General features: G+C 41.6%; 1 protein-coding gene across 1 annotated transcript; it reads left to right on the top strand.

The window, feature by feature from the left end:
- Window positions 1-14,912: 14,912 nt before the first annotated feature.
- LOC309326932 (vomeronasal type-2 receptor 26-like) lies at window positions 14,913-19,333 on the top strand (the record flags this gene model as incomplete). The annotated part of the gene is made up of 2 exons (XM_081835961.1): window positions 14,913-15,501; window positions 18,429-19,333. The coding sequence occupies 2 exons, from the start codon at window positions 14,913-14,915 to the stop codon at window positions 19,331-19,333; spliced, it is 1,494 nt and encodes a 497-aa protein (XP_081692087.1).
- Window positions 19,334-27,804: the final 8,471 nt, after the last annotated feature.

The raw sequence follows: 27,804 nt of genomic DNA, 5'->3' as shown, positions 1-27,804 counted from the left end.
ATTTTCACCTCTCTGTTTCTTGTTTTTCCAACCTTAATTTCAGCTCTCCAAATTTCTGCAGCAACCTGTAATCTATTTTTATTGTTGTTAAAGCCTCATGAAAACTATTCAGCTTTTTTGTGTGAATTTCTTCTCATAAACACATATTTGTATGCTGTTCTGATTGATGCACACATTTTTGTAAAGTAATTTCAACTCATATAATGCATTTTTAATGTTATTTTCACTTTGTATGCACACTTTCTCCTAAGAGTAAAATCTAATGGGAGAATTGCATCACAAAATTCAGATATAGGTGAATTTTGAAGGATGTTTGAGTTTTTGGTTCTCATGTTGTTCAGAAAGTGCAAATTTGATAGATCTAGCTTTGAATGAAAATTGAAATCAATTTCTCCCCATCCCTTATTACTTTCTTCTGGGGGAGCTAGGCAAAGAAAAGTGCAACCTGAACCATTTCTTGCAGGTTCACCAGCTGATTACATTTCATTTGCGTATCTGTTATAAAACACTTGTGTGTATCTTGAAGAACAACATACTCCTTCTCCCACACAGATTAGGTTGATAGAGGATGTAATCTTCCTTTTCTTCTTTGGAGGGTGAGCACCACTTTTTAAATATTGGAAGTAGTGCAATGAAAAATGAAGGTAGATTGCTGTGATATTGAAACAAACTATTTGCTCGCATATTTTGAAGGAGAAAACATGAGCCAAAGGAGGGGAGGACAGTACAGTTCTATGATTTCTAATATTCAGTTGTGTGGTCTGCTTTTAAAATGCTTGCTTTTCATTGCTTGTTTTTAACACTTTTTGGTTTTACTTGTTTGCTTTGTTTTTAGGGTATATTTTTATTTTTTGCATGTGCTGTGTTGATCTTGTGTAAGCTGCCTCCTGTACTTGTAGAAAGGCAGAGTATACATTTATCAACACTACCAGCACGTGTGATGATATATATCCACATCATTATATTTTAATAAAAAGATAAAATTAAAGAAAAGTAGATGCATAAGGAATGAAAGGGTAAATTAGTTCATCTGCTTGAGGGGGACCAAAACACAAGCAGCTGTTAATTCATTCACTTACTCATTCATGCACACATTCAGCCAAAGTGCCTTAAGCACGAACATGTTGACATTTTTTGAAGCGGTGTGATCAAACAGAGAACTCTTGGCGATCAAGGCATTTGTTTGCAGAAGCAAGTCAAAAAACAACTCTAACTTTCAAACCATGCACAAACATGGCAGAGGGAATTGCCCAACAGGAGGAAGCTGATTCTCTCACCTATCACATGAATGGGACGTGTGCAAATGCTTTGGCAAAGACCAATCCTAGTCAACAGCTTCCCCTTCTTCTCTCACAGTATGAACTGGTGTGCTAAGGGCTCACGGAAACAGAACTTGAGCCCAGAACCTGTCTTGAGCACAAGGACTCAACTCTTGGTAGGATCAACCTAACTTAAAATGGCAGACTAGGCAACTCCCTAGAGTGCTAAAATCCTTGGGGGTACTTTCTTCAACTAAAATGTTCTTAGAGAGAAATCTACTGCTTGTACTTGTGGCGGCAATGCCCAAAGGCAGCTTGGCAACTCATTTCTACTGAAGAAGCAGGCTCACAGTATGGGTGTGCTGTTAGACTCACCTCTGGGGATGAGTTGGTTGCTCAAGTGTTTTCTGTGCTTTGTAGCACATTTTACCAGCTTGGGCTGTTAGGCAAGCTGCTGCCCTTCCTTGAAATCTGTGAAGCAGCTACAGTTGTATAAATTCTGGTAACTATGCCACTGCAATGTAGGGCTAGAAGCTTCATTTGGTTAAGGACACAGCAACAAAACTGGTCATTGGTTCAAATTACAGAGAGCACATCTTCTTGGTAATTAAAGCAGGGATAGGTAATCCACTGCCAGCGGGCCAAATATGGCCTGCCAAAAGGTTTTGAGTGGACTGCAGAGACCCTGAACCATTATGCGGCTTTCTAAAATTCTGGGTGATTTACCCTCTACATTTTTCTGAGGTTATTTACATTCGCTGGGCTTCTCAAGTGCCCTGGGGCATTTCTGGGGCTACTATTAAGCTCACATCCACAGATTTAAAGTACCCTTATTCCACTTTAGCAGTCATGAAGAATCCTGGGAAGTGTAGTTTGTTAAGGGTGTTGGCAACTGTAGGTCAGTCAGATCAGCACCCCAACAAACTATAGTTCCCAGGATTCTTGGGGGGGGGGAGCCATGACTGTTAAAGTGGTATAAGAATGCTTTAAATGTATTGTGTGAATGTGACCATATTTCAATTGGGGCTTCTAGGGAAATATGCAGGACATTTAATGGATTGATCTCTGCTGCTGCTTACCAGTGTTCTTAACAAGGCTGCTCATTAGTAGCCTATTTGCTGCTGGTTCCATTGTTTCCCCTGCTTCAGAGAAACAGTTGCCAACACCCTTAACAAACTACACAGGAGAAACAATAAATCTGGCAATGAAAATACCGCATTGCCCCAAATATAAGGCGCACCCTCACCTTTAAAATCCAAGGGGGTGGGGAGAATACCCAAATATAAGCCGCTCCCTTAAAATTGTGCAGGCATTCACACTCGTAAATGGCAAATGTAGAAGAAAATCCTATGGGTACTAGAGAGGACCCACAAGTGAAAGCGATGAATGACAAGAATTAATTGCACAACAGTCTCAGACTCGCAAATTGGCAATAAAACATTTGGTTCCATTTTACCATATGTCTGTTTTAGCAGTGATATCGTAAAAGGCCATTTTTGTAAGGCTGCGAATTTAAGCTGCACTTTAACTTTTCATGGTCAGAATTTGGGGAAAAACGTGTGTCTTATATTCAGGCCAATACGGTGTGTGATGAAATCAGTGCCACCTTTTGTACGATTGGCAACCCTTTTTGAGCCCTAAGACACATTCCCTTCTGAGCAACCTTTTGGTTGCTGGAGGCAAAAGCCAGCTAATCAATGAATGCAAAAACAAAATAAAAAAATTCATTCCAGTAGCACCTTAGAGACCAACTAAGTTTGTTATTGGTATGAGCTTTCGTGTGCATGCACACTTCTTCAGATACACTGAAACAGAAGTCACCCAGACCCTTATATATAGTGAGAGGGTGGGGAGGGGTATTACTCAGAAGGGTGGTGGGAATGGGTGATTGGCTGATATAGGTAAACCTGTTGATGACTGTTAACGACTGTAATTGGTCTTACAGGAAAAAACAAGGGGTGAGATGGCCAAAAAAAGCTTTATCATGTATAATGAGATAAGAATCCAATATCTCTATTCAGACCAGGTCTCTCCATGGTTTTAAGTTTGGTAATAAGTTGCAATTCAGCAACTTCTCTTTCCAGTCTATTTCTGAAATTCTTTTGTAATAAGACAGCTACTTTGAGATCTTGTATAGAATGTCCTGGGAGATTGAAGTGTTCTCCTACTGGTTTCTCCGTCTTGTGATTCCTGGTGTCAGATTTATGTCCATTTATCCTTTGAATGTAAAATTCACCTTCATATAGGCGGTTTGTTTCTGCACACGCACCCCTCTCTACCTTCCATCCAAGGAAGTAAGAATATTTAAGGGGGGGGGAATAGTGTAAAAATAAATAAATACAAAGATGGATGTAATCTAACCAGACACAACAATATAGTAAGAGTAATTTTTTTGAGGTCTTAGAACAAAGGAAGGAAGTCAATATGTGTATATGTACGTAATGATATATTTTTTTTCTGTAGATGTGTGCTTTTTCATTTTTGTTTAGTTTTTCATTTTTGTTTAGTTTTGTTTTGTTTCCTTTGCTTTTTTTCCTTTTTCTTTTCTGCTTTTTTTTTGTATGTTCCGTTCTTTTTTGTTTGTATAGTATTATTTTGGATTCAATATTTTTATTTTTTGTTATGATTCTGCATTGAATATAAAAAAATATGGCCAAATGGCCAAAGTATTGTGAAATTTTAGAACAGGAGGGTGATAAGTGGAAATTGCAGAGTTTTGAGAACCTAAAAGATAAAGTGCGAGACTGGCTTCATTATTATCAAATACTGGAGGTCTATAAGTTGGACAGGAAAATTGGCTTTCAGGTGGAAAAATCAAAACTGGAAACAGAGTTGTTAGAATCCAAACTAAGAACTTGTCAAAAATGTATAACTTGCTGTTGAAATGGAATACACAGGATGAAACTGTTAAATCAGCTATGATTAAGTGGGCACAAGATATTGGTCATAACATTATGTTCGCTGACTGGGAAAGGTTGTGGACCACCGGTATGAAATTCACGGCATGTAATGCCTTGAGAGAGAATATTATGAAAATGATCTATAGGTGGTACATGACCCCAGTCAAGCTTGCAAAAATTTACCACTTATCAGACAATAAATGTTGGAAATGTAAAGAAAATGAAGGTACATTCTTTCACCTGTGGTGGACATGCCCAAGGATTAAGGCTTTCTGGGAAATGATCTATAATGAAATGAAAAAGGTATTTAAATATACCTTCTTGAAGAAACCAGAGGCCTTTTTCCTGGGTATGGTTAGCAATGTGGTGTTAAAGAAGGATAGAACTTTTTTTATGTATGCTACAACAGCAGCAAGGATACTCATCGCAAAGTATTGGAAGACACCAGATCTACCCACTCTGGAAGAATGGCAGATGAAGATGACAGACTATATGGGACTGGCAGAGATGACTGGCAGAATCCGAGACCAGGACAAAGAGACAGTGGAAGAAGATTGGAAGAAGTTCAAAGACTATTTTAATAAATATTATAAAATTAATGAAGGCTAAAAAGATTTGGGTTTAAAAATTACTGGTTTGCAGGGGCGTTGATCAAGGAAAATGAATAAAATTATCAAAAACCATGGGGAAAATGGGAATGGATTTGCTGATAAGATAAATGAGATTAGAATACAGAAGGGAGAGGTAAGAGGAGGTCGGTGAAATTAGGTTTAGAAAATAAGGTTTGAATTTATACTTGTTTTTGATCTGTTTGTTGGTTTATGTATGTTTTTATTGTTGTTTGTGTTTGTGTTTATATGTGTTTATTCAAAACTTTAATAAATATCATTTAAAAAAAAAAAAAGACGCTCAAGGAGAAGATTCATGGGGGACATAGTTCAGCTTTGCTGAAGTCACGGTATACTATTGTCCATGGCATTTCAGTTATCCACCTAACTTGCAACTCTATCAAAGATGTATGCTAGGAAACATCCAGTTCAATCTCTTACAGAATGAGAGAAACACATTCCTATTCACACCAACAACACCAGGAAGCAGCCCTTCATTCCTGCACTGTTGAAATGCTAAAACTCCAGAAAAAAATGAATACAGTGGTACCTCGGGTTACATACGCTTCAGGTTACATACGCTTCAGGTTACAGACTCCGCTAATCCTAAAATAGTGCTTCAGGTTAAGAACTTTGCTTCGGGATGAGTACAGAAATCGTGCTCCGGCGGCGCAGCAGCAGCAGCAGGCCCCATTAGCTAAAGTGGTGCTTCAGGTTAAGAACAGTTTCAGGTTAAGAATGGACCTCCAGAACAAATTAAGTACTTAACCCGAGGTACCACTGTAAAGTAAAATCAATAGGCACCAAAACACCAAAACTCAGAAACGTCAGATAATGCCTGCTAGTAGATTACTTTCTGCAGTACACATAGGATGAGGTTGTCAGCACATCTCCATGTGATATGAAAAGCAATCTAAATTGTTTTAATTGCTTAAATTTTAATTGATGAGACTGACGTATATTTCACTGATATATATATTTGATAAACGTGCCTAACCAGTGACATGTATTTTTTTTAATGCACTAGATGTTCCTGAGTTTGCAATTATTGTTCCCTTCAGAGTGGATTATGATGAATCTGCAATTATGGAATATAGTGTTTCCTCATCGTGACTTAAGTTTGGGTCAACTCAAGATCTGTATGGCATTCAGTAGTTCTATACAAAACAGGAAATCAGCTAGGAGCAGACATATCCTGAGCTGTTCACAGAACATTGTGCAAATTTCAGCTGAGAATGCTGCAATGTAGACAAGTATCTTTTTTTTCAGTGGAAAATAAAAGATTTGTATCGGGATGGGACAGGAAGCGAGAAATTTCCTAATTCTGAACAAATAATTGCTTTTTGTTTACCCTGGCAGAAAGACATGTAGACAGATTATTTCCCAAGATTTGAGGCTGAGTGGGATTTGTTAGCTTGTGTTTTTTAAAATGTTTTTCAGCCTGGTGAATCCAAATTTGTCCACATCTTAACATGCAACCCTAAATCTAGGGTTGCAGTCAACATAGCTGTTACCAATTCTGTATCACCACAAACATGCTCTGATAGCAACAGCGTTCAGGCACTTTTGACAAAAGTTTGAAGAAATTTGAAGAAAAAGCTGGAGGGAACCACTGGGACAGGCTTATCTCTGGACACAAGCTCTACAGGGAGGGCAGGGAACGGTTTATTGCAGGTGATGTTGTTCTGCGTGTCACAGAGGACAGAGTCCAGCGAGCTAAAAATCCTGAAAGGGCAGATTCCTGCACGGAATTGTTGTGGTTGGTAGTGGTACTGGGCCCCAAGAGTAATTTAGTACCGGATAGGTGTTATCGTCTCCATGACCAAAATGCTCAGTTTGAAATGGAAATGGAAAAGGCAAAGGCAAAGGAAATAAATGAGGCATCCAAGAAAGCAAATGCTATAGTAATAGTAATAGTAATAGTAATAGTAATAGTAATAGTAATAGTAGTAGTAGTAGTAGTAATAGTAATTTATTTACACCCTGCCCATCTGGCTGGGTTTCCCCAGCCACTCTAGGCAGCTTCCAACAGAACACTAAAAACAGAACAAAGCTTCAAAGATTAAAAACTTTCCTAAACAGGGCTGCCTTCAGATGTCTTCTAGAAGTCCAATAGTTGATTATTTCTTTGACATCTGATGGGAGGGCATTCCACAGAATGACAGCAATTACTCTCACATAAACTGGCTACTCATGTGTTCCAGTCACAACAAAGACATACAGTTTCTAAATACCCTAAACAACTATGCCCTAGAACAGTTAAACTGAGCAGTGATGACACTGGACTTAGTTTTAAGTGATACCCAGGACCTGGTGCAAGATGTGTTGTTGAAGCAATTAGGAATGGAGACAAAAGTGCTATCTAATTCAATATATAGGCAAATGGGTAATTCACTCCAGAAAAGGGAAATTCACCTCAAATAAGTGATTGGATTAAAGCAAATCAAGAGAACCAAGTCTCTCAAAAATTCTTGGGTATTCTTAATTATATGTATATTAGAGGCTCAGCTAGAATGTACACCACACATCATGAAAAGTACCACCAGGGCCATGGAGATGCCTGTGTGATTAACAAGTAGCTTCACCCATGGCAAGGCAAGTCCACAGTGTCCTAGGGCCCCTCAGCTATCCTCCAGGGGAACATAGGACAGCTCCCTAAATGAGATAGCAACATATGGATGGACATCAAATTAGAGTAATGAATAATCAAATTAACTACTCCAAGGGTTTAAAAATAAACTCAGTTTCTTATGAATCTCTCTGTATATTGAATTCCCTAACCTCTTCTGTGGTAAGCAAAACTGGTTTAAAAATCTACTGCCTTAAGCTGCATTTTAAACTGTATTTTAACTTACATTTTAATCAACTTTTTTGTTTTTGTTTTTACTGTATTTATATCCAGTGTTAGCTGCCCTGAGCCTGGTCTTGGCCGGGGTGGGTGGGGTTTAAATAAATTACTACTACTACTACTACTACTACTACTACTACTACTACTATTATTATTATTCAGTTAGAACTGGATATGGACCAACTGATTGGTTCAAAACTGGGAAAGGAGTACGACAAGGCTGTATATTGTCTCCCTGCTTATTTAACTTATATGCAGAATTCATCATGCGAAAGGCTGGGCTGGATGAATCCCAAGCCGGAATTAAGCTTGCCGGAAGAAATATCAACAACCTCAGATATGCAGATGACACAACCATGATGGCAGAAAGTGAGGAGGAATTAAAGAACCTTTTAACGAGGGTGAAAGAGGAGGGCGCAAAATATGATCTGAAGCTCAACATCAAAAAACTAAGATCATGGCCACTGGTCCCATCACCTCCTTGCAAATAGAAGGGGAAGAAATGGAGGCAGTGAGAGATTTTACTTTCTTGGGCTCCATGATCACTGCAGATGGTGACAGCAGTCATGAAATTAAAAGACCCCTGCTTCTTGGGAGAAAAGCAATGACAAACCTATACAGCATCTTAAAAAGCAGAGACATCACCTTGCCGACAAAGGCCTGTATAGTTAAAGCTATGGTTTTCTCAGTAGTGATGTATGGAAGTGAGAGCTGGACCATCAAGAAGGCTGATCGCCGAAGAATTGCTGCTTTTGAATTATGGTGCTGGAGGAGACTCTTGAGAGTCCCATGGACTGCAAGAAGATCAAACCTATCCATTCTGAAGAAAATCAGCCCTGAGTGCTCACTGGAAGGACAGATCGTGAAGCTTAGGCTCCAGTACTTTGGCCACCTCATGAGAAGAGAAGACTCCCTGGAAAAGACCCTGATGTTGGGAAAGACGGAGGGCACAAGAAGGGGATGACAGAGGACGAGATGGTTGGACAGTGTTCTCGAAGCCACAAACATGAGTCTGACCGGACTGCGGGAGGCAGTGGAAGACAGGAGTGCCTGGCGTGCTCTGGTCCATCGGGTCACAAAGAGTTGGACATGACTAAATGATTAAACAACAACAATTATTATTATTACTGCCCTAAAGGTGTCCATACCATTTCAAAGCAGGAAGAATCCTTGCCTACTTGCCTACTTGCATTTGTGTTCCTTTGACTGTTTTTTAAGAAAGACAAAGAAACCCAGTAACATCTCAATAAAGGCAAATTCAATGACGAATGTCACGTTTACTTCTCTTTTCATAAATGAAAGTTCCATCTTTGACACAAGTCCTCAATTTACTTTGCACTATCAGCATTGTTTTCCCCTAAACGGAATGGATGGTTCTCTGAAACATTGAGCAAGCCTCAGCTTTCATAACTTCTGGAGAAAGGACACTTTCTCATGCAGCACAAAACTAGAAATCATGTGTACATTTGTTTCTGGCCCCGAAAAACTCTTCCTCCGGAAGATCTGGGTTTGTACTTTTAAGTCTGGGGTCCCTAACATAGTTCCTAGGTAGCCCTGCTCCTCTAGATTTTTTTGTTTTGTTTTTTAAAAACCCTTTGTCTGGCAACGATCCCTGTCTTATCTGGGTTGTCTTTGTAGAGCTGCCATTTCTTCCTATATACATAAAAATGTATAGCTGTCATGAAACAGTCTGCCTTGGAGGATTTGTAGTGCTGAACCACAGTCCTGGATTTGCATGAGGTCAGGGGAGGCGAGTGGAGGGAATGAGAAGGCAGGTTTTAAACGAGAGCAGAGGGTGGAATAAGGCAGGATCTGGAGACACACAGAAGTGCTGTGCAGATATGAGGGAACTTGAAGGAGCTGTGAGGATATGGAAGTTTGTGTGAGGTGTAAAGGAAGGGGGTTGGGGTTGGCAATGGGGTGTGGGGGTTAGTGAGGGTTAGGTGGTATTGGAAAGCAGCAAGAGCACAGGCCCTAGCCCTCCCCCCCTTATATATATAACATCACACAGGGAAAGTTATGTGTGTAATGTCATGTCTAGTTTGGCCCCGATGTATTTCGCTTGCGTGTCTTTCCTAATTTGGCAGCCCTGTTGTAGACAAGGATCAAAATCTGTTTCCCTTTACTTTTAGTCTCCCTCTCCCCTTTAATTCTAGCAGTCTGGGAGTGTTCTAAGAACTTCGTCTTGATGTTACAAGTGGCTGCCAGATTTGTTATTTCCTGCTACTGGAAGTCTTATTATGGGTTACTGTGTGAGGCATGGTTCAATGAAACACTGCTCACCTTCTTGTGGGTGGCAGTTGTGGCACTGCACGATTCACTGCTGGTGCCAGGCAGCAGCCACTGGGATGGATGTTCAATAGACATCTGGAAGTGACTTATACTCATACTCTGGTTTCTCTTCAGATCGTATAAATCTTTCGCCTTTTTTTGAAGTCACTTATACCCATAATTTCTTCTCAGGCAGCGAGGGAAACAAAAGAATAGCAGCAAACACTCACATAATGGCAAGAGATACCAGTTATTGTTGCATTTGCTATAGTCACAAAGCTAACCAAGTCCTAGATGGGAGTGCCAGTCTTCTCCCCAGAACAGTCCCTTGTGTCTCATAAAAGCTACTCTGTACATTTGGGGGATTCCTTCCAACTGCTTAGGATGTGTTAAAAAATTGGGCATGTCAACTTGTATGGGCTGTGCCTCATTCAGTTTCTACCAACTCTTATTACTACTGCATTTCACTGTGCTGCTTTCAAGGCATAGAGTACTATAATGTGGAAGGGGACAGAAAAGCATATGCAGAGTGCAACTTTCACTACTCTAGATCCAAGTCTAGGAGCACTGAAAGGTTCTGTCCTGTGCTCAGATCCTGCTTGTAGGCACTGGGTTTGCCACTGTGAGAACAATACTGTGAGGTACGTAGGTTGGGCCGAGAGGCTGTAATTGGCTCAAGGTGACCATGTGGGCTTTAAGGAGAAGCTGGGGTTTGAATTTGATATCGGAGTGTGTTACTCTGCGCATTGGGCAGTTGGACTTGTGGCAACGCAGAACTTACACAATGATCCTTGGTGTCTGAATTGGAATGCTAAAAGCAGGTAATCTCTTGAAATTTCCACAGAGCACAAAAGCACTACAACTTGATTATTCAGTGCTTCCTTTTATGGTGGCTACAGAGTGATGTGTTTAGAAGCCTGGTTTTGTACCGTTTTCAGATAAAGGAAAATTTCACCACTAACCTGGCCAGGGGGCCTGAGGGTGGAGGAGAAGCACCATTTTGTGGTTCACCTTAGGCTGGACCTAGTCAGAAGGGGGAGGGGAGGGTTGCCATATTCCAAAAAGTAAAAACCAGGACACTCTGAAAGTTCTTGAGCCTTTTTTAAAAAACAAAAATACCCCAAAAATGCAATTTTTCAATTGGCTTGCCTAAAATCCAGGACTAAGTGCCACCTTTCATGAATTCTCTCTGAATGACAATTCCACCTTTGAAATCCTGGGAAAATATACCAGCACTTGGGGAGGGTTTTAATTAGACCTTAATTTTAATACAAACTGCTGACTTCCTTTGATCACATGGTCACATGGTCACATGGTCACATGACCAAAGCTTAGATTGAAATGGGCAGTAAGGCAGCAGTCAGCCTTGCCATCACACACTATTTCCAGTAGCAGCAAGGATGAAGGTAAAAGGTCTGCCAAATCAACGAGGGTACATTATGCAGAGTCTCCTTTGTACTGCTTAGAGTCAGTTGTAATTAAGTGGTATATAAATTGTCAATATAATAAATAGCAGCCACTGGAGCATCATCCTTTCTCTGCATGGTTCTCTATTTATTGCACCATCACTTAAAAGAATCAGAGCGAAATCCAAACAATGTCCACTTAGAAGTAAGTCTTATTGAATTGAGAAGTCTTACTGAATTCTTACTCTCAGGTAAATGGGGTTACAATTGCTGCCTAAGCAGTCTGACAACTATACACAGATGTTCTTAAAATAAGTAGAGCTTCACCAATAAAAACATTTAAAGATCTACCTCCCCAAAAAACATTCATTAGGTAGGGGAATCTGTGCAGTCAGGTACCAATTTTTTAGTTCCTGTGAAGCTCTGTTTTCAGTGGACCCTTTGAAGATGACACTGTTGGAATTCAAGCCTCTATCGGGAGAAGCTGGCACCCCTCCCAGGCACCCGGCTTGAGTTCCGATGACCTCCCTGGCTGCATTCCCCAGCAACTCAGGCTAGGTCTCAATAGGCGACGCTTCCCAGCGTGTGAAGAGCACACCCACTCTTTCCTGCTCCCCCAGCAGGGAAAAGAGATAGCCAGAAACATTTTTACATGGTTTTATTTCTGACTCTTCAGCATCACATAAAACGTGTCTGCTCACTTCAGACTCCAGCAAACAAGTGACTAAGACTTACTGTACAAGCACAAGAGGAAGGTCTCAAGTTACACTCTGAGCAATTTCCGGTGCATTGCTCTGTGAACTGACTGTCCCTCTGTTTCCCACAGACAGTCCCAACATTCCCATCATGTGATGTTTTCAAGCTAGCAGTTTACAGCTGCATTGCATCCATATCGTAACAGACACACGTTATTGTTATGATGTCAGCTGGTGGACATGTGGGTGGCCGCTGTCAAAGTTGGCCTGTGAGGGCGAATGTCTAGTGCACTGGCTGGATTCAGTTTTCCACCATTACTGTACATTAAGTCTTCTGAACAGTTTGTGGAATCTCCCTGCCCAACCATGACAAGAAAATAGCAGAAATTTAGCTACCTTTAGGAACACAGGGAAGGTTGTGGTTGTTTTGGCCAACATTTTTTTCCCCTCCTGCAAGTATGTTAGACATAATGTCACCAAGTGTCTGGTTCCTCTGGGGAGGCTAATTACAGGTTTTGCCATTCTCAATTGCATACCTTGTGATTGTCATTAAGGTCTCGGAGATGTGCCATATTTTTCTCCTTTTGACCAGCCACCACCTGGTTTCCAGAATCTGAATCATAACAACACGCAAACAAAGGCCAAGCTATGTTTTCAAAAACCCTGCTTGGTGTTCAAAACTGGAGCTAAGGACATAAGCTCCAGCATGCTCCAGTTCTATATAGCTTTCTGGTATATGTATGTAGATAGAGGATACAGGCTCCAAATATTGCATCAGCAGAGGCTGCTGCTTTTCAAGCCAGACTGCTATACATACCTGTTGTTATGAAAGAAGGCGGAAAATCTGGCATCTGCACTGAGAGGGGAATGACCATAATTGGGACAGTGTTATTGGAGATGTTTCTAATGCTGTTGCAGATACCTCACAGTGAGTTCCAGGAGCATGCTGCTAGATGTGCCATCCATGGCCCCTTCTATACTCCTCATAAGTATTATAAGTCAGGCGATTTCATAATTGGTGGGGCTGTCTCTCAGATGATACTGTTTTTTGATTCATTTTCCTTCACTGAATACCCTACTCTTGATACTAGCTTTCCCATGTAAGGATCTTTTGTTTTTCTGTATTATGCCAAAGGTTGTCACCTGAGGCTAAACTATCTAACTATCTGCAGCCTTAAAGGAATTGATAGCGCACATGTGAATGTTTATCAATAGACACTGGAGGGGCTGGTGCACATAGTGTATTTCAGAGGGCACTATTAATCATTTTTAAAATATCCATTCAACTACAAATGATTTGCTGAATCTCACATATAGTCTGATCATTTTAAAATGACTTTTAAACTGATGTCTTCTAATCCCACAATGCCCAATATAATGCCTCAGGATTAGGGTGTAATAATGTATACAGACTATGACTTTCTATATATTGCAGTTCTATGTGGTCCTGCAAGTTTGCAATCCTCTCAGCAGTCTTTCAACTAATTCATATACAGTGGTACCTTGGTTCTCAAACTTAATCCATTCTGGGATTCCATTTGACTCCCAAAACCATTCGGAAACCGAGGGACAGCTTCCGACTGGTTGCAGAAGCTGTGTCGGATGTTTGGCTTTGGAAAAACATTCGGGGAAACCGGAACACTTCCTTCCAGGTTTGCAATGTTTGGCTGCCGATTTGTTCAACAATTAAGCCATCCAAGAACCAAGGTACGACTCTGTTATTGATGAAACATGACAGTTACCAAGCCACTTTACTTTTTATTAAATTTCCTGGTGACAAAATATCTAACTTTTTTTCAGTGTTGTGACAAAGAATTACCGGCAAGTCCTGGCTTTGGTATTTGCTGTAAATGAGATTAATGAAAATCCCAAGATATTACCTAATGTTTCCTTGGGATTCCACATCATTGACAGCTACTTCAGTCAGAAGCGGAACTACTATGTTGCAATGAAGTTGTTTTCTACACAGTACAGATTTGTCCCCAATTATACCTGTGATGTCCAGAACAACCTAATCGGAATCATAGGAGGACTAGGCGCTGAAACAACCCACCATTTGGCTGCCATCTTGGACATCTACAAATTTCCACAGGTTTTTAGAACTGGGACAAATTATCTGTCTTTCCATTGCCTTTCTGGGAGGGTGTTGTGTGGTTGCTTGTGCAGATGTATATTCAATTAAAACAAATGTAGCACAAACATTGAAATCTTAGCCAGTATTCAAAGAATTCTGGAAAGTAAAGGTGGGCAGTTAGAAAAGTTTCATAAATCATTTTTAAGTAATAATGTAACTGTAAATGGATAAAGTGTAAGTTTCTCAGGGCTGAAACCAGTGCTGTTTTTCCAGAAAAAGAGGTGCCAGAACTCACCACGAACACTTCCCTTGCTCTCTGTTAATGGCAATGGTGCCTACCTTAGAGGAGCTGGAACTGAGTTCTGGCTGAGAAGAAGCCCTGCTTTTGCTTTTAAATTTTCATGGTGTGCATTTTATTCTTCCTTCTGTAAATCAATTTAATACTTATTTTGAGCAGCATAGAATATTATTAAATATAAATAAATAAATAAATAAATAAAATATTCACGTCTCCTTAAATCCACTCCTTAAAGTATAGGGGAGCATTTTACATTGAATGAAGTATCTGAGCAGTCTTCACAAGCAACTCACATCTTATATTAATTTTAAACAGAATGTTCAGTTTTCCATAAAATCACACAAACACATCTATAGGTTTACAAATTAATTTGTAAAACAACTTCCTGAATGTTTCCCCATTTTAGTTCACCTATGGTGATTTTGTCCCCATGCTGAAGGATCACTTTCATTCACTGTCTTTGTATCGGATGGCTCCAACTGAAACCCATCAGTACAAGGCAATTGTCCAGCTACTTCTTCATTTCAAATGGATTTGGGTGGGTCTAATGACGATGAATGATGAAACAGGAGAATTATTTTTGAGCTATCTACTACCAATACTTTCTCAGAACCACATATGTGCTGCCTTCACCGAGAAAACTCCTATAAATGCCTTTTTTGGTGACTTCTTAAATTTGCAAGAAAAGTGGAACAAAATATTTGCAGATGTTACAAAAAGTAAAGCCAACACTATTATTGTCTATGGAGAAACTTTGACCATGATAACATTGAGAGGACTGCTGCATGAAGGAGAATCTGAGTATGGGAAATCATTTGGTAAAGTGTGGATTATGGTAGCCCAGATGGACCTTGTAGCCGTGTCCATGCACAAGGACTGGGATATAGAAGCCTTCCATGGTGCCTTAGCCTTCACAGCCCACTCACATGAGGTTCCAGGATTCCAAAATTTTCTTCAAAAGCTAAACCCTCATTTCATGAAGGGAGATGGCTTCATCCGACCATTCTGGGAGCAAGCATTTGGCTGTTCATTTCCAAATTCCCATTTTAATGGAGATGATGTGGACACTTGTACTGGAGAAGAGAGGCTACAGAATCTTCCTGGGCCTTTTGTTGAAATGAGCATGACTGGCCACAGCTACAGTATCTACAATGCTGTACAGGCTCTATCAAATTCAGTACATGCCATGTACTCATCCATATTCAAATCTAAAGTCACGGTGGAAAGAAGGAAGCTACAGCTTAAAACTATGCAGCCATGGAAGGTAGTAGTTTTCTCAGCATTCTGCCTTCATCATGAGAGCACAAGATCTTAATGCAGCCTTCACCCATCTGATGTCTTCCAGATGTGTATACCATGACTCCCATCACTTTCAGTCTGCAGGGACAATGGTCAGAAATTATGGAAACTGTATTCTAAAACATTTGGAGGTCATCAGTTGGAGAAGGCTGTAAGTCTCAAGAGTATGTGATCTGTAGCCATTCCTCATGAAGTCTCAATGCTGTTGAATTTAATTGTGTAATTTGAAATTGACATTTGGACATCAGAAACCAATGGAATTTCTCTCATTTAAATTTCAACATATATGACCCTTTCCTGAATATTTCAAAACATCAAAATATGAACAACAACAAAGTAGTATGAGTGGAGCATCATTTCCCTACATAATAAAGATAAGAAAACATCATAAAAACATTTTAAAATGAAGAATTATAAAGTGCTGAAATCTTGGGAAGGCATGGTAGAAGAGAATTTTTTTCAACAAATGTCAAATGCATTAGAAGGGCTTGCTTTCCTTCTAAGGGAAGAGAATTATGGGGAACTTTTGACACAAATTTTAAAATGCATTTGTGATTCACAGAGTGTATTTAACCCTATGGACAAATATCCACCCTCAAATCTAAGTGAATGGAGTGGGATACAAGGGTAGAGGAAATATCTTGGATACTAATGCAATTCCAACACTAATTTATTTTTCCATCCCACCTAGCTTCATCCTATTCTGAGGAGCATCTCATTTAACAACACTGCAGGAGAAACTGTGCACTTGAATGAGAATGGAGAATTGACAATGGGGTTTGATATTACAAATCTGATTACTTTCCCCAATAAGTCATTTGTTAGAATGAAAGTTGGGAGAATGAATCCTTGGGCTCCTCATGGCAAACATCTGAGCATTGATGAAGGCGCCATTGTGTGGCCTAGAAGTTTTAACCAGGTGGGACAACACTATTGCCTTTAGCTGCCATAAAACAAAAGGAGGGAGGGAGAGGAGAAACAATCGTTTGTCAGTTCCTCAGTATGTTTCTATAGTCTTTTTCTCAGAGTGTATATATTGGCAAAATATATTGGCCTTTTTTTTTCTTCTTTTTTTTTGCTTGCAAAGAAGTCCCACTGTGATGAATGGAGTGTGTGAGTGTGTATAGGATATTCCAATTTTCCTGCTGCAAATATAAACATTTCTCTGTACATTTTTTAAAGATATTATATTATAACAATGATATGTGTTTTTAACTAATGCTGTGTTTATTTTATCAGTGACTTGTGACACAAAAAGACAAAGACAAGACATTACATTTTTGTTTCCATTCTTCAAGTAGACTGCTCTTATTGGGAGCTTTTATTCAGACCCTGATACACTAGCTTTCATATTCAAGCCCATTCACACTCCTTGTTCTCTCTTCTTTTTGCAACTCACTTTAACCCCCAATTTTCACATTCACTCCTTTTTACCTCCACCCTCCACCTTTCTTTTCTCTACTCTCCCTTGCACACAAACCACCACACATTTCCCTGACTCCTCCTCTCTTCTATTCTGCAGCCCATGCTGATACATATGACTGTATCTTTAAGATGAATAGAGTCTGGAGAGCAAGCCTTTCAGTTAGCTAGTTCAGTTAGAGAAGGATGAGCTTTGGGTGTGTTGTGCATATACATTCAATATACCCAAACAAACCTCCGCCATTGTTTAAAACAACAAAGTTCCTCTAAGTTCTCTTCATCCCTACTTTATTCCAACTTCCTTTTAATGGAATCTAGTCTGACTAGGTTAATGAAGACAGGGAATGCTACCAGCAAAGAAAGTAAAAAGACTGGCCATCCCAGTTCAAGACACTGCTTAACACCTCATGAGCACCTGCACTAATATGACAGAATCCAAGGATGATACTGAGAGGATAGTGATGTTATCATGCTATTTGATAAATATATATTCTCAATGCTAATTATTCACATTCCTGAGTAGGTAATGCCCCTTTCACTCTGTAACGACAACTGTCAACCTGGCTACCAGAAGAAGAAAAAAGAGGGGGAGCCATTTTGCTGCTACGATTGTGCTCCGTGTCCAAAAGGGAAGATGTCTCATGAGAAAGGTAGAATATGCAGCACCCAGAGTCGTCTAACATTCTGCACTGTTGGGTACATCTAGTCAAGAGTGTGGTAGCAATGGCACAAAGGTCCTCTTCGTTCAAGTGCTTTGTAGGTGGTGATGGTAGTAATTACTGGCCGAGAAGTTCTTTACCTAGTATTCCTGGAAACTATCCTGATATCAACCAACTCAAAATAGTAGTTATGGGCACTTTTCACCTTGGAACCAAAGAAATGAAAGAAATGCATTGGTGCACAATACTAGGTACCTTTCTTAAAGGGAAGTAGTTTTTGAATTCATGGTGATGCTCGAGTGCTGCATTTGACCAGATAAATGAGTAGTGTCTTTTTCTGCAGCCCTTTTCTTTTCCTAGGCAGTTCAAGCTGTGAGGATATTTTAGAGTAAGTCAGAGGTGCCAGGTTGTGAGGATGATTGTGTGGGCAAACGTTGAGTGTGTGATGTCAGGACATGGGTGGGGGGGAGCTGGGTGCAGAGCATACCATGAATGTTGTGCATTAACACAAGCACACACTTTTGTCTTAAAAGGAAGACATCATGATTTGATTTTAAAAAGGGGAAATATAAAAAATAGGAAATCCTATTTTAAAAATAGGAAATACTATTCCTAAATGCAATTCTTAGCTTCTTGGCTACAACTGCAAAAAGCAAGATCTGAAAATGTTTTTCATCTTCCTTTTTCAGATGCAGAATTTTGTACAATGTGCCCAAAAGATCATTATCCAAACAAGGAAAAAGATCACTGCATTCCAAAGCTAATAACCTTCTTGTCTTATAAGGACCCTTTGGGGATGAGTTTAGCTATTTTTGCACTTTTATTTTCCTTGATCACTTCTCTAGTGCTAGGAGCCTTTATAATCCACCGCAACACTCCTATTGTCAAAGCTAACAACCGGAGCCTCACCTACACCCTCCTAATGTCCCTCCTGCTCTGCTTCCCTTGTGCTTTGCTGTTTATTGGCCGTCCTGTGAAGGTTATGTGTCTCCTCCGTCAAGTTGCATTTGGCATGGTCTTCTCAGTAGCTGTGTCTTCTGTGCTAGCAAAAACCATTACAGTGGTTCTGGCGTTCATGGCCACCAAGCCAGGAAGTAGCATGAGGAAATGGGTAGGGAAAAAGGTGGCCAACTCCATTGTTCTTCTCTGCTCTCTTGTTCAAGGAATTATTTGTACCGTATGGCTGGCAATTAATCCTCCATTTCCAGATATTGACATGAATTCAGTGACTGAAGAAATTGTACTTGAATGTAATGAGGGGTCTGTGACTATGTTCTACTGTGTCCTGGGTTACATGGGCTTCCTGGCTATTGTGAGCTTCACTGTAGCTTTCCAGGCTAGAAAATTACCTGACAGTTTCAACGAAGCCAAACTAATCACTTTTAGCATGCTTGTGTTTTGCAGTGTTTGGTTATCCTTTCTTCCCACCTATCTGAGCACCAAAGGGAAATACATGGTCGCTGTGGAGATCTTCTCCATCTTAGCCTCCAGTGCTGGGCTTCTGGGCTGCATCTTCTTCCCTAAATGCTACATTATTGTGCTGAGGCCAGAACTGAACAAAAGAGATCTCCTAATAAAGAGAAATGTTCACTGATGCTTGTGGACATTCTGCAACCCTTAGAGTGGACCAAAGTTGCAGAGTAACTTTCCAACATGACTTCCACTCTCAGGCTTTTATATATTTGCAGTAGGAGATGATGAATGCACCTGCTTTGTAAATTAGCTGACATAGATTATTCTAGTTCCACAGGGTTCCAGAACTGTTTCTGGAACAATTTGACGTCCTCTGTTTTCCCTTCATCTGTCCTTGAAGCCAATTTCTGTTTTGTATTCAAGACCAGCCTTTATTGCCGTGGGATGAAACTGAATTGGAAAAAATACTTATTCTTTTTTCCCCTTTGTCTGTCATGGTTTGGAAAATTTTACCCATGTGTTCCTTTGGAATAGTGTATCTGATGAAATAAGTCAACTGGATCTGATAAGAGATAACATCCTTATTGACATGTGATGATTTAATAAATCACCATTCCAATTGCCATACACAGTATGACTAAAAACCAGTGTTTTTGAAGATATGGTAGCTAACGCCGCTCTAATTTTTTAAAAAATTGTAGTTGACACCGGGAAACAACAGGCCTAATGTCTACACTAGCTGGAAAGCATGTTTAAAGCTATAATTATTAAACAGAGGTGCTCTTGTCCCTTGGAGTTGTTTTTTTAAAAAATAATATTTATTAAAATTTTAAAGATTACAGAAAGAAGAAAAAAGAAGAAAGATCAAAACAAAACAAATCAATACATTGCAATACATAAAAAAACAAAAAACAAAAAACAATACATCAAAACAAAAGCAAAAGCAAAAACAATTGAACACACATCCAATATTTCCATATCTTTGTCTTTCATTTACTTGTTTCATCGACCTCCTCACACCTCCCTTTCTTGTATTCTAGTTATTAATTATTTCAGCAAATCCATTCCATCTTTCTCTGTTTTCTGTCATATAATTATCTTATTTTATTTTAACCTTATCTTACCATTAATACCATAAAACTTATTTGTACTTAACTCCTTATATCATTTCTACTAAAGCCATGTAATTTCATTCCAACATTTTTCTAACACTGATTAATTTTACAATATTTCTATAAATAACTTTTAAACTTTTTTCCAATCTTCTTCCACCGTCTCTTCTCCCTGGTCTCGGATTCTGCCAGTCCTTTCTATCAATTCCATATGGTCCATCAACCTGGTGATCTTCTGTCCAAGGCTCTTAACTCTTTTCCATGTCCCTTCTGCAGATCTTCTTCATATTTATACATACGCTTTACTTTATCTTCTGCTGATCTTGTTCTTAATTTCCTTCCTTTAGCGCTGAGGAGTAGATCTCAGGGAAGCTCCAACCTAACAATGTATTTATTCCTTCTCAACAGGTCAGCCCATTCTCCATAGTCGAAACTAAAGTCCAAAAGATATTTCAAGACGTGTTTCAAAATCCCTCCAAAACTGAAGGCCCCCACAACTCCAATCTCCTCCTGACACAAATCCAGATCCCCAAAGCCAGAACATCCCTGCATAAGGGGATCTGTCCATCTTTCCTTCTCCAATCCAAGCGAGGCTCCAATCCTCAAAATCTGACTTTCTCTAAATTCAGTCATAGAAGGCAACAATTTATATTCATCAGATTGCCTCTGTAAGGCTGGGGCTCTCTCCACTTGTATTACTTGAGGTTCAACAACAACTTTCTCCCTCGCCTTCTCCACAACTTGCCATGTCAAAATAAATTCCTGAATTGATTCCTGAGTAGTTTCTGTATAGATGTTCACTTTTTGTCCCAAGTCAGTCACTTTTTGTCCCAGATTATCAATTTTAATAGTCATAACATCCGTCTTCTTATGAAGCTGTTCCAATGAAGCACTTATCTTGCAAAATGCAATCACTAAGGCTTCTTCTGTCAACATTCTTACCCGTTCAAGGTCAATCCCTGATTCTCAATGTCTTTTATCTCTGCAGCTGTGAAATTCCCCAGCTCCACTCCTGTAACAGTTTCAAAGGCTCCCTCTAGAGGAAACAATTTCTATTTATATCAGTCCTTTTAAACGCAGATCCAGCAACAAAATTAGTTTCAATTTTCAGTTACTTTTACTCCTTTTTGAGCGCAGAAGGAAACAATGGAAACAATATATTTCTCTTGTTTAACTATCCGTCAACATATGCGGAAATCGATCTCTGAGCTTGATCGATGGAGCCGCGATCTCAGACAGCTTTACGATCCCAATCAATCACTTACAGCGGTCCGGCACGCTTCTTCTGCTGTCTCTTCAGTCACGGCTTTAAGCAGAGTGAAACACGCAGCGTTGTAAAACAGTCTTTTTCTCCCTTTGCTCCATGCAAGCATACACAGACAGATTCGTCTATTTACAGCACTTTATTGGAACATTTCAGCCCATAAAAGACCAGGGCTCCTTTCAGCCATGTTAAAACATGTCCATCTCTCTCAAGACACACAGAGAGAACAACAAGAATACAGACTCCTCCCAGCTTCTACAGCTGACGTCAGAAAGTGACGCACAGCTCAGAACACTTAACCAGTTAAGTTCTGAACTATCACACACCCCCTTGCGTTGCTTTCTGACAAAACCTGTGTAACATCTTCAGCAACACCTTGTGAGATCAATCCCTTCCCCAATGCCTTGCGCCCTACCTTGGCGTACCTGTTAGGCATCTGTGGAATCACCTCACAACTCTCAGAATCGCACTGTGCGAAACTTACCCACGTACCTGTGGCCTGGTACCTCTCAGGTGGAATACCCTTAGTTGTGCGACTGGATCTCCTAGGCACAAACTCAGGTGTTTCCTCTGGCTCACTCTGATCAGCAGGTGTGTCCTCTGCATCCCAGGACTCCCCCTCTGACTTAACGCGTCTTCGAATCCTCTCCATTACACTCACAGGAGAACTAGGCTCACTCTTGGGCAATCTCTTAACAGCTTTTGGAGATTCCCTATCCTGCTCCTGACCCTGGTCAGTGACCTGGTCGTCATCAGCAGACTCAGCCTCTTCTTCCTCTGCCTCATCAGAACTGTCTTCTGGATCAGAGAGACATTCTGAGAGAACATCACGCCTGACAGGAGTCTTTGACTTTACATCCTCCTCACAGAACTCAGCGTGTTTACTGATCAGCACCTTACTCTGATCACCTGACGGGTACGCAAATCGCCATGCACGGGCTTCTGGCTCATACCCACAGAAGATCATTTTCTGGACTTTGGCTCCATCTGGCCCTTGCAAAGCTTTGGGCACAGTAACATACGCAGGAGTCCCAAACGTGCGCAGAAAGTGAACCTGGGGTTTGCGGCCATTTAACAAAGAATACGGCGTGTCACCTACCAGTGAGTTGTAGACACGATTCCAGGTGAATGACACAGCCCTAGTAGCCTCCAGCCAAAACTCAGGAGGTAACCTAGCTTCTTTCAGCATCACCTGTGCAGCTTTAACCAGAGCTCCACTTCGCAGCTCTGCCACCCCCCCTTGCTGGGGAGAAGTAACTGTGTGAAGTATCCCTTTCTGTCGAAAGAACTTTTGCAAAGCAGAACCAGTGTACTTAGCATTTCTGTCACTGATGATCGCTTGAACCCTGGTGGAGAATCTCTGTTCCACCCCCTCAATCCAGCTCTTGATCAGCTGTGCTGCATCCTCCCTGGATTTGAGACCAAGAGTCCAGGAATTCTGTGAGAAATCATCCAAAAAAGTTAGCAGAAACCTGGCCCCTCCCAGACTTGGTTCCTTGACAGGACCGGCCAAATCTATGTGAACCAGCTCAAAAGGTTTAGTGGCAACCCGTTCCACCTTTGGGTAACTGCACCCTCTCACCTTTGCTTGCTTGCAAGTGTCACAGTTAATGGCACTTCTGCAATCTCGAATCTTACAACCTGTGGAAACCTCGGGTAGAACCTGCAAGTCTTCTACAGAACCATGAATGGTTCTCCCATGCCAAACACAAGCACATGACACATGAGCGGGAACTGTAGCACGCTGGTTGGGAACTGTAGCACGCAACGCTTGTGCTTTCTCAACCTTCCCCTCACCCCCAAGAGACGTCTTAAGAATGAAAAGATCATTCTGTCCCTTCCGTACTTTGGCCAGTAACCTCCCTCCTCTGGAGATTGTGCAGACATCATTTTCAAAACAAACTTTGAACCCCTTATTTAACAAATAAGGCACAGATAATAAACAGTGATGAACCTCCGGAACAATACAAAAATCCACTGACTCCTGTAAAACAGAAAGAAATACATTAGTGCTCTTGGAAATTTTAGTTCTCTGTCCATTTGCGAATGTAATAGTCTGTCCCTTCGGAACTGCCGTGCAATTCCACATCCCGCCTGCAGGGGTCTCTGGAACCATGTTGCGGTTAGCTGCAGAGTCGATTACAAAAGCCATTTCGAAATTTTCCATTCGGCCGTCTTCGAACAATGCCATACTCGCGGAGACTTGATAAGCCTCTTCCTGTTGTTTACCACGACCACCTGGCTCAGTTCCACGCCTGCCTGTCTTCCCAGGCCTGTTGCCATGGAAACCCGCTTGATTCCCATGGGAAGTGTCCTTGCAAACATCCTGCATCGGCTCTCTGCTCCGGTGGGGGCAGTTGCGACGCAGATGATCTGGTGAGTTGCAGATGTAGCAACGGCGAACAGACAAGGCCTGAACCGTGCATTCCGCTGGCCTGGCTCCGCCCTTACTGCCAGAGCTCCCGGTGCCAACTTTGCACTCTTTCTGTCGTCGTAATTCCTCATCCTGCAAACGTCCTGCTACGTAATTCAGAGTCAAATTCTGGGGATCCATCGATTCCAGAGTTAGACACAGATTGTCATAACTCTTGTCCAGAGAGCTGAGCAGAATGTACACTTTCAGCTCCTCTGAAAAGTTGACTTGTAACAGTCTCAGCTGATTAAAAACAGCTATCATATCAGTTACATGCTTTCTGACGCTATCCCCAGGACGTAACTTCATCTCAAACAAGCGTCTGGTGGTGTGTATCTTTGCCCCAGCAGTGGTTCTGTGGTGCACCCTTTCCAACGCTTGATAGGCTTCACAAGCATTTTCCAGCCCCTCTACTAAAGGCAGCTGTGAGCCATCCAAGCTCAGCACAATAGCTCCTAGAGCTTTGTGGTTACGTCTCTGAGAGGCATGGGCGTTTGCTATATCTGCCGCTGAAGCTCCTGCCGCTGGTGTGGGTAGGGGGGGTCCCTGGACAGCCTCCCACAGCCCCTTCGCCACCAGCCAAGCCTTCAGCCTCCTGCTCCATTCCTGCCAGTTCTTCCCGTCCAATTTTTCAAAGGGAACCGACCACGATTCGTGGCTGTCTGCCATGTCTTCCCGTTCTCCCAAGGGGGCCCAAGCTTACTTACGATCAGGTACAGCTTCTCTGCCTCACCCTTCCGTGGAGAAACGACAGCAGCTGCGTCTCAGCTTCCAGCTCCAGCCAGCTCTCTGTATCAGAAGCTCTCACTGTCTCTCGGAAGCAGGCAATTAATCATTCTTGCTCACCGGCATCCACGCTGACTTCAAAGCGTTCCTGGAGCTCACACCGACTGCTTTACGAGCGTTGTCTGACCTTCCATAACCTATGCGGAAATCGATCTCTGAGCTTGATCGATGGAGCCGCGATCTCAGACAGCTTTACGATCCCAATCAATCACTTACAGCGGTCCGGCACGCTTCTTCTGCTGTCTCTTCAGTCACGGCTTTAAGCAGAGTGAAACACGCAGCGTTGTAAAACAGTCTTTTTCTCCCTTTGCTCCATGCAAGCATACACAGACAGATTCGTCTATTTACAGCACTTTATTGGAACATTTCAGCCCATAAAAGACCAGGGCTCCTTTCAGCCATGTTAAAACATGTCCATCTCTCTCAAGACACACAGAGAGAACAACAAGAATACAGACTCCTCCCAGCTTCTACAGCTGACGTCAGAAAGTGACGCACAGCTCAGAACACTTAACCAGTTAAGTTCTGAACTATCACACAACATACGTTTTATTCACAGTCAATGAACTTTCTCAAAACGTCAATCTTATTGGCAACCCGTTTCCAGGTTCAAAATGGTGATAATTTATCTTTCTTCACTCTCTCTCCTGCAGGCTTAGGCGATCTAAAATTTCCCCCCTCTTCTCCTGCTTCCAAGGGGGGTTTAATGATTTTAGCCGATTGAAGTTTAATTCTTTACAGAAGACTTTCCAAGACTTTAGCTTGTAACCTCTTTGCTTTAGTCTATCTACAAAAGGGGGAGGCGGACTTCCTGTTTAAAACCTCCCCGTTTCGGTGCCAAATTAAGATGTTTTAAAATCCAATTTTCCGCTGTAGTTGTTTCAAGATCAAATTGTCCACAGGAAAAAGTCAGCGGTCTCCGGCAACAGCAATGCGTCTTCACTCCGTGAAAAAAGCAATCAATTCAAAGCACCGCGCCACTCACCCCACGTCGCTCCGGATCCCCGAAACCGGGTTTCCCCGCGAGTAGGGGAGGCGCAAAAGGTGCCAGCCGAATCCCATGTTCACAGGCTTCTCCCGCCTGTGATTTTTATGGGTCCCCGCCTTCGCCGTGGTGGCCAGACCCTAATGTCCACGCAGCGAATTCCTCCCGATCAGAGGAATTCCGCCATTGTCCGGAGGCGCCAACCCGGAAGTTGTCCCTTGGATTTGTCATTTCCATAGCACATTATAATGTTTGTCCTGCATATAAGGGAGCTTCCCCCTCACCTTCTCTTAATAAACATGACTCAGGAGCACTAGTTGCTTCTGAAGGGAAGTGTTTAAGGGTAATGATGTGAACACCGCACAGCCAATAGGGAAGTATGGGTGGGGGACTTGGCTTTAGAAGCCTACTCCTCCTCCAACTCTTCCTCCATGTGAATTTGCAGTAGACAGCCTACGTCTCTCTTTAGATGCACTATGGTGTTGGCAAGTCATCTGCTGAAGGGGCTGATTAGAAATTTCTGAAAATTGGTACAGATTATCTGCTAGTGAGTGCATAATGCCCATTCCAATGATGGGGATGAAAATCCTTTGGGAGGGGAATTACTGCTATTCCAAGTATTGTAAAGGTGTGGCAGGCCTGACATGGTACCATAGGAAGTAAAAGCAAAATCATTAATTTCCCATAATCTCTGGTTGGCAAGTGATGGTCAGCCATAGTGAAGACTCTTTACAAAGCCACCTCCCAGTTCTTTGGCAGATAAGTCATTGGGTGGAATCCTTGTCCAATTTTAGATGCGGTGGTAATTTGGTGCATCACCCTGACCCCATGCAGGCATGATATCACAGGGGTCTGGGTGAAAGTTTCTGTCCTGAAGCCAAGTGGAGGGCAGATGGGCTATAGAACTTCTAAAAGCAGCCTGGTGAGTAGGCAGCTTAGTTGACCTGTCTTGAGGTGGTCCTTAACCCAGGCACAACCTTAAGCAAATTTCCACCTTCAACCCAAAGGCTAATTCAGGATACATGCACAATTCCTGAATCAAAGCCTATCTACATCTGTAATCAAATAAAATTTTAATCCCATAAAGTAGTTGTGTTAATTTGTTATCCTGTTAATACTTCAGTCTTTCCCCATGGGTTGTGCAGGTCCACAATCCAGCCAAATATTTACTGAGTGCAGCAGAAAGTGGGATTGGCATGGCAGCAAGGCAAGAATCCCATTTCCCATTGCACCTGCCCTTCCTGATGGAATGGCCCTCTATCAGAGTTGGGAATGGCCTAAATGCCCTCTCTGGGAATCATCCAGCATTGAGCCCTGGTGTGGTGTAAGTCAGGTGTCCAGGATCTGACTATGTGACAGCCCAGCCACGGCCAATCTATGCTGCAGGCACCCTTTTCTATGTTGATCCTGCCCAATGCAAGTTCCACCAATATACAGAGGTCCACTCATGATTTAACAACAGTAAGCCTTAAGTCACAGAGGGAAATGTGAAAAAACACCAACCAAGGAACCTATTAAGGTGGGGGGGGGGATCAGTTCTGACCCTGTCAACCAGCAACTGAAATGTTCTAGTGAGGCAGTAACACTGAGGGTGGGTCTGAAGCTTGCTAGGGGCAATGTGAGCAAGACCTTTTTAGGCCTCACCTCCTCCCTCTTGCAACATGCCACAGTGTAATGTTGCCCCCAAGATCTCAGACAATAGAAGGCTTCTGAGATCCCACTGTCAGGCTGCCAGAAAAGGGCTTCTGTCTGTGGTCCAATGCTGTAAGCAGAACCAGACACAGTGCTTGCAGTAATTAATTTTATTGCTCAGTAATCAAGGCACATCCATCAGATAAGCAAGTGAGTTGCAGAAACTAAAATTCCGGCCCCTCTTTCCCCTTATTTATACCTCCATCATTGCATTTTTTCACTGTGACTCAGCTTTTCTTAATTGTTTTAGTCTTTTCTCGACTCTTCATCCCTGTGCTGAAAATGGGGGAGGGGAAGGTGCTTAATCAGGACTGTATTGCAGAGTAGGAGACACAGCCCCTGTTTCTTCTTTATCCGTGTCCATGGTTGGCTCAAGCCAACCATGAGCCAACCAGAGCCA

This window comes from Podarcis erhardii (genome assembly GCF_964252035.2).
Source record: "Podarcis erhardii genome assembly, chromosome: 13".
NCBI lineage: Eukaryota > Metazoa > Chordata > Lepidosauria > Squamata > Lacertidae > Podarcis > Podarcis erhardii.
The sequence above is the reverse complement of the archived record's forward strand: the minus strand, read 5'-3'. Positions and strand labels throughout refer to the sequence as shown.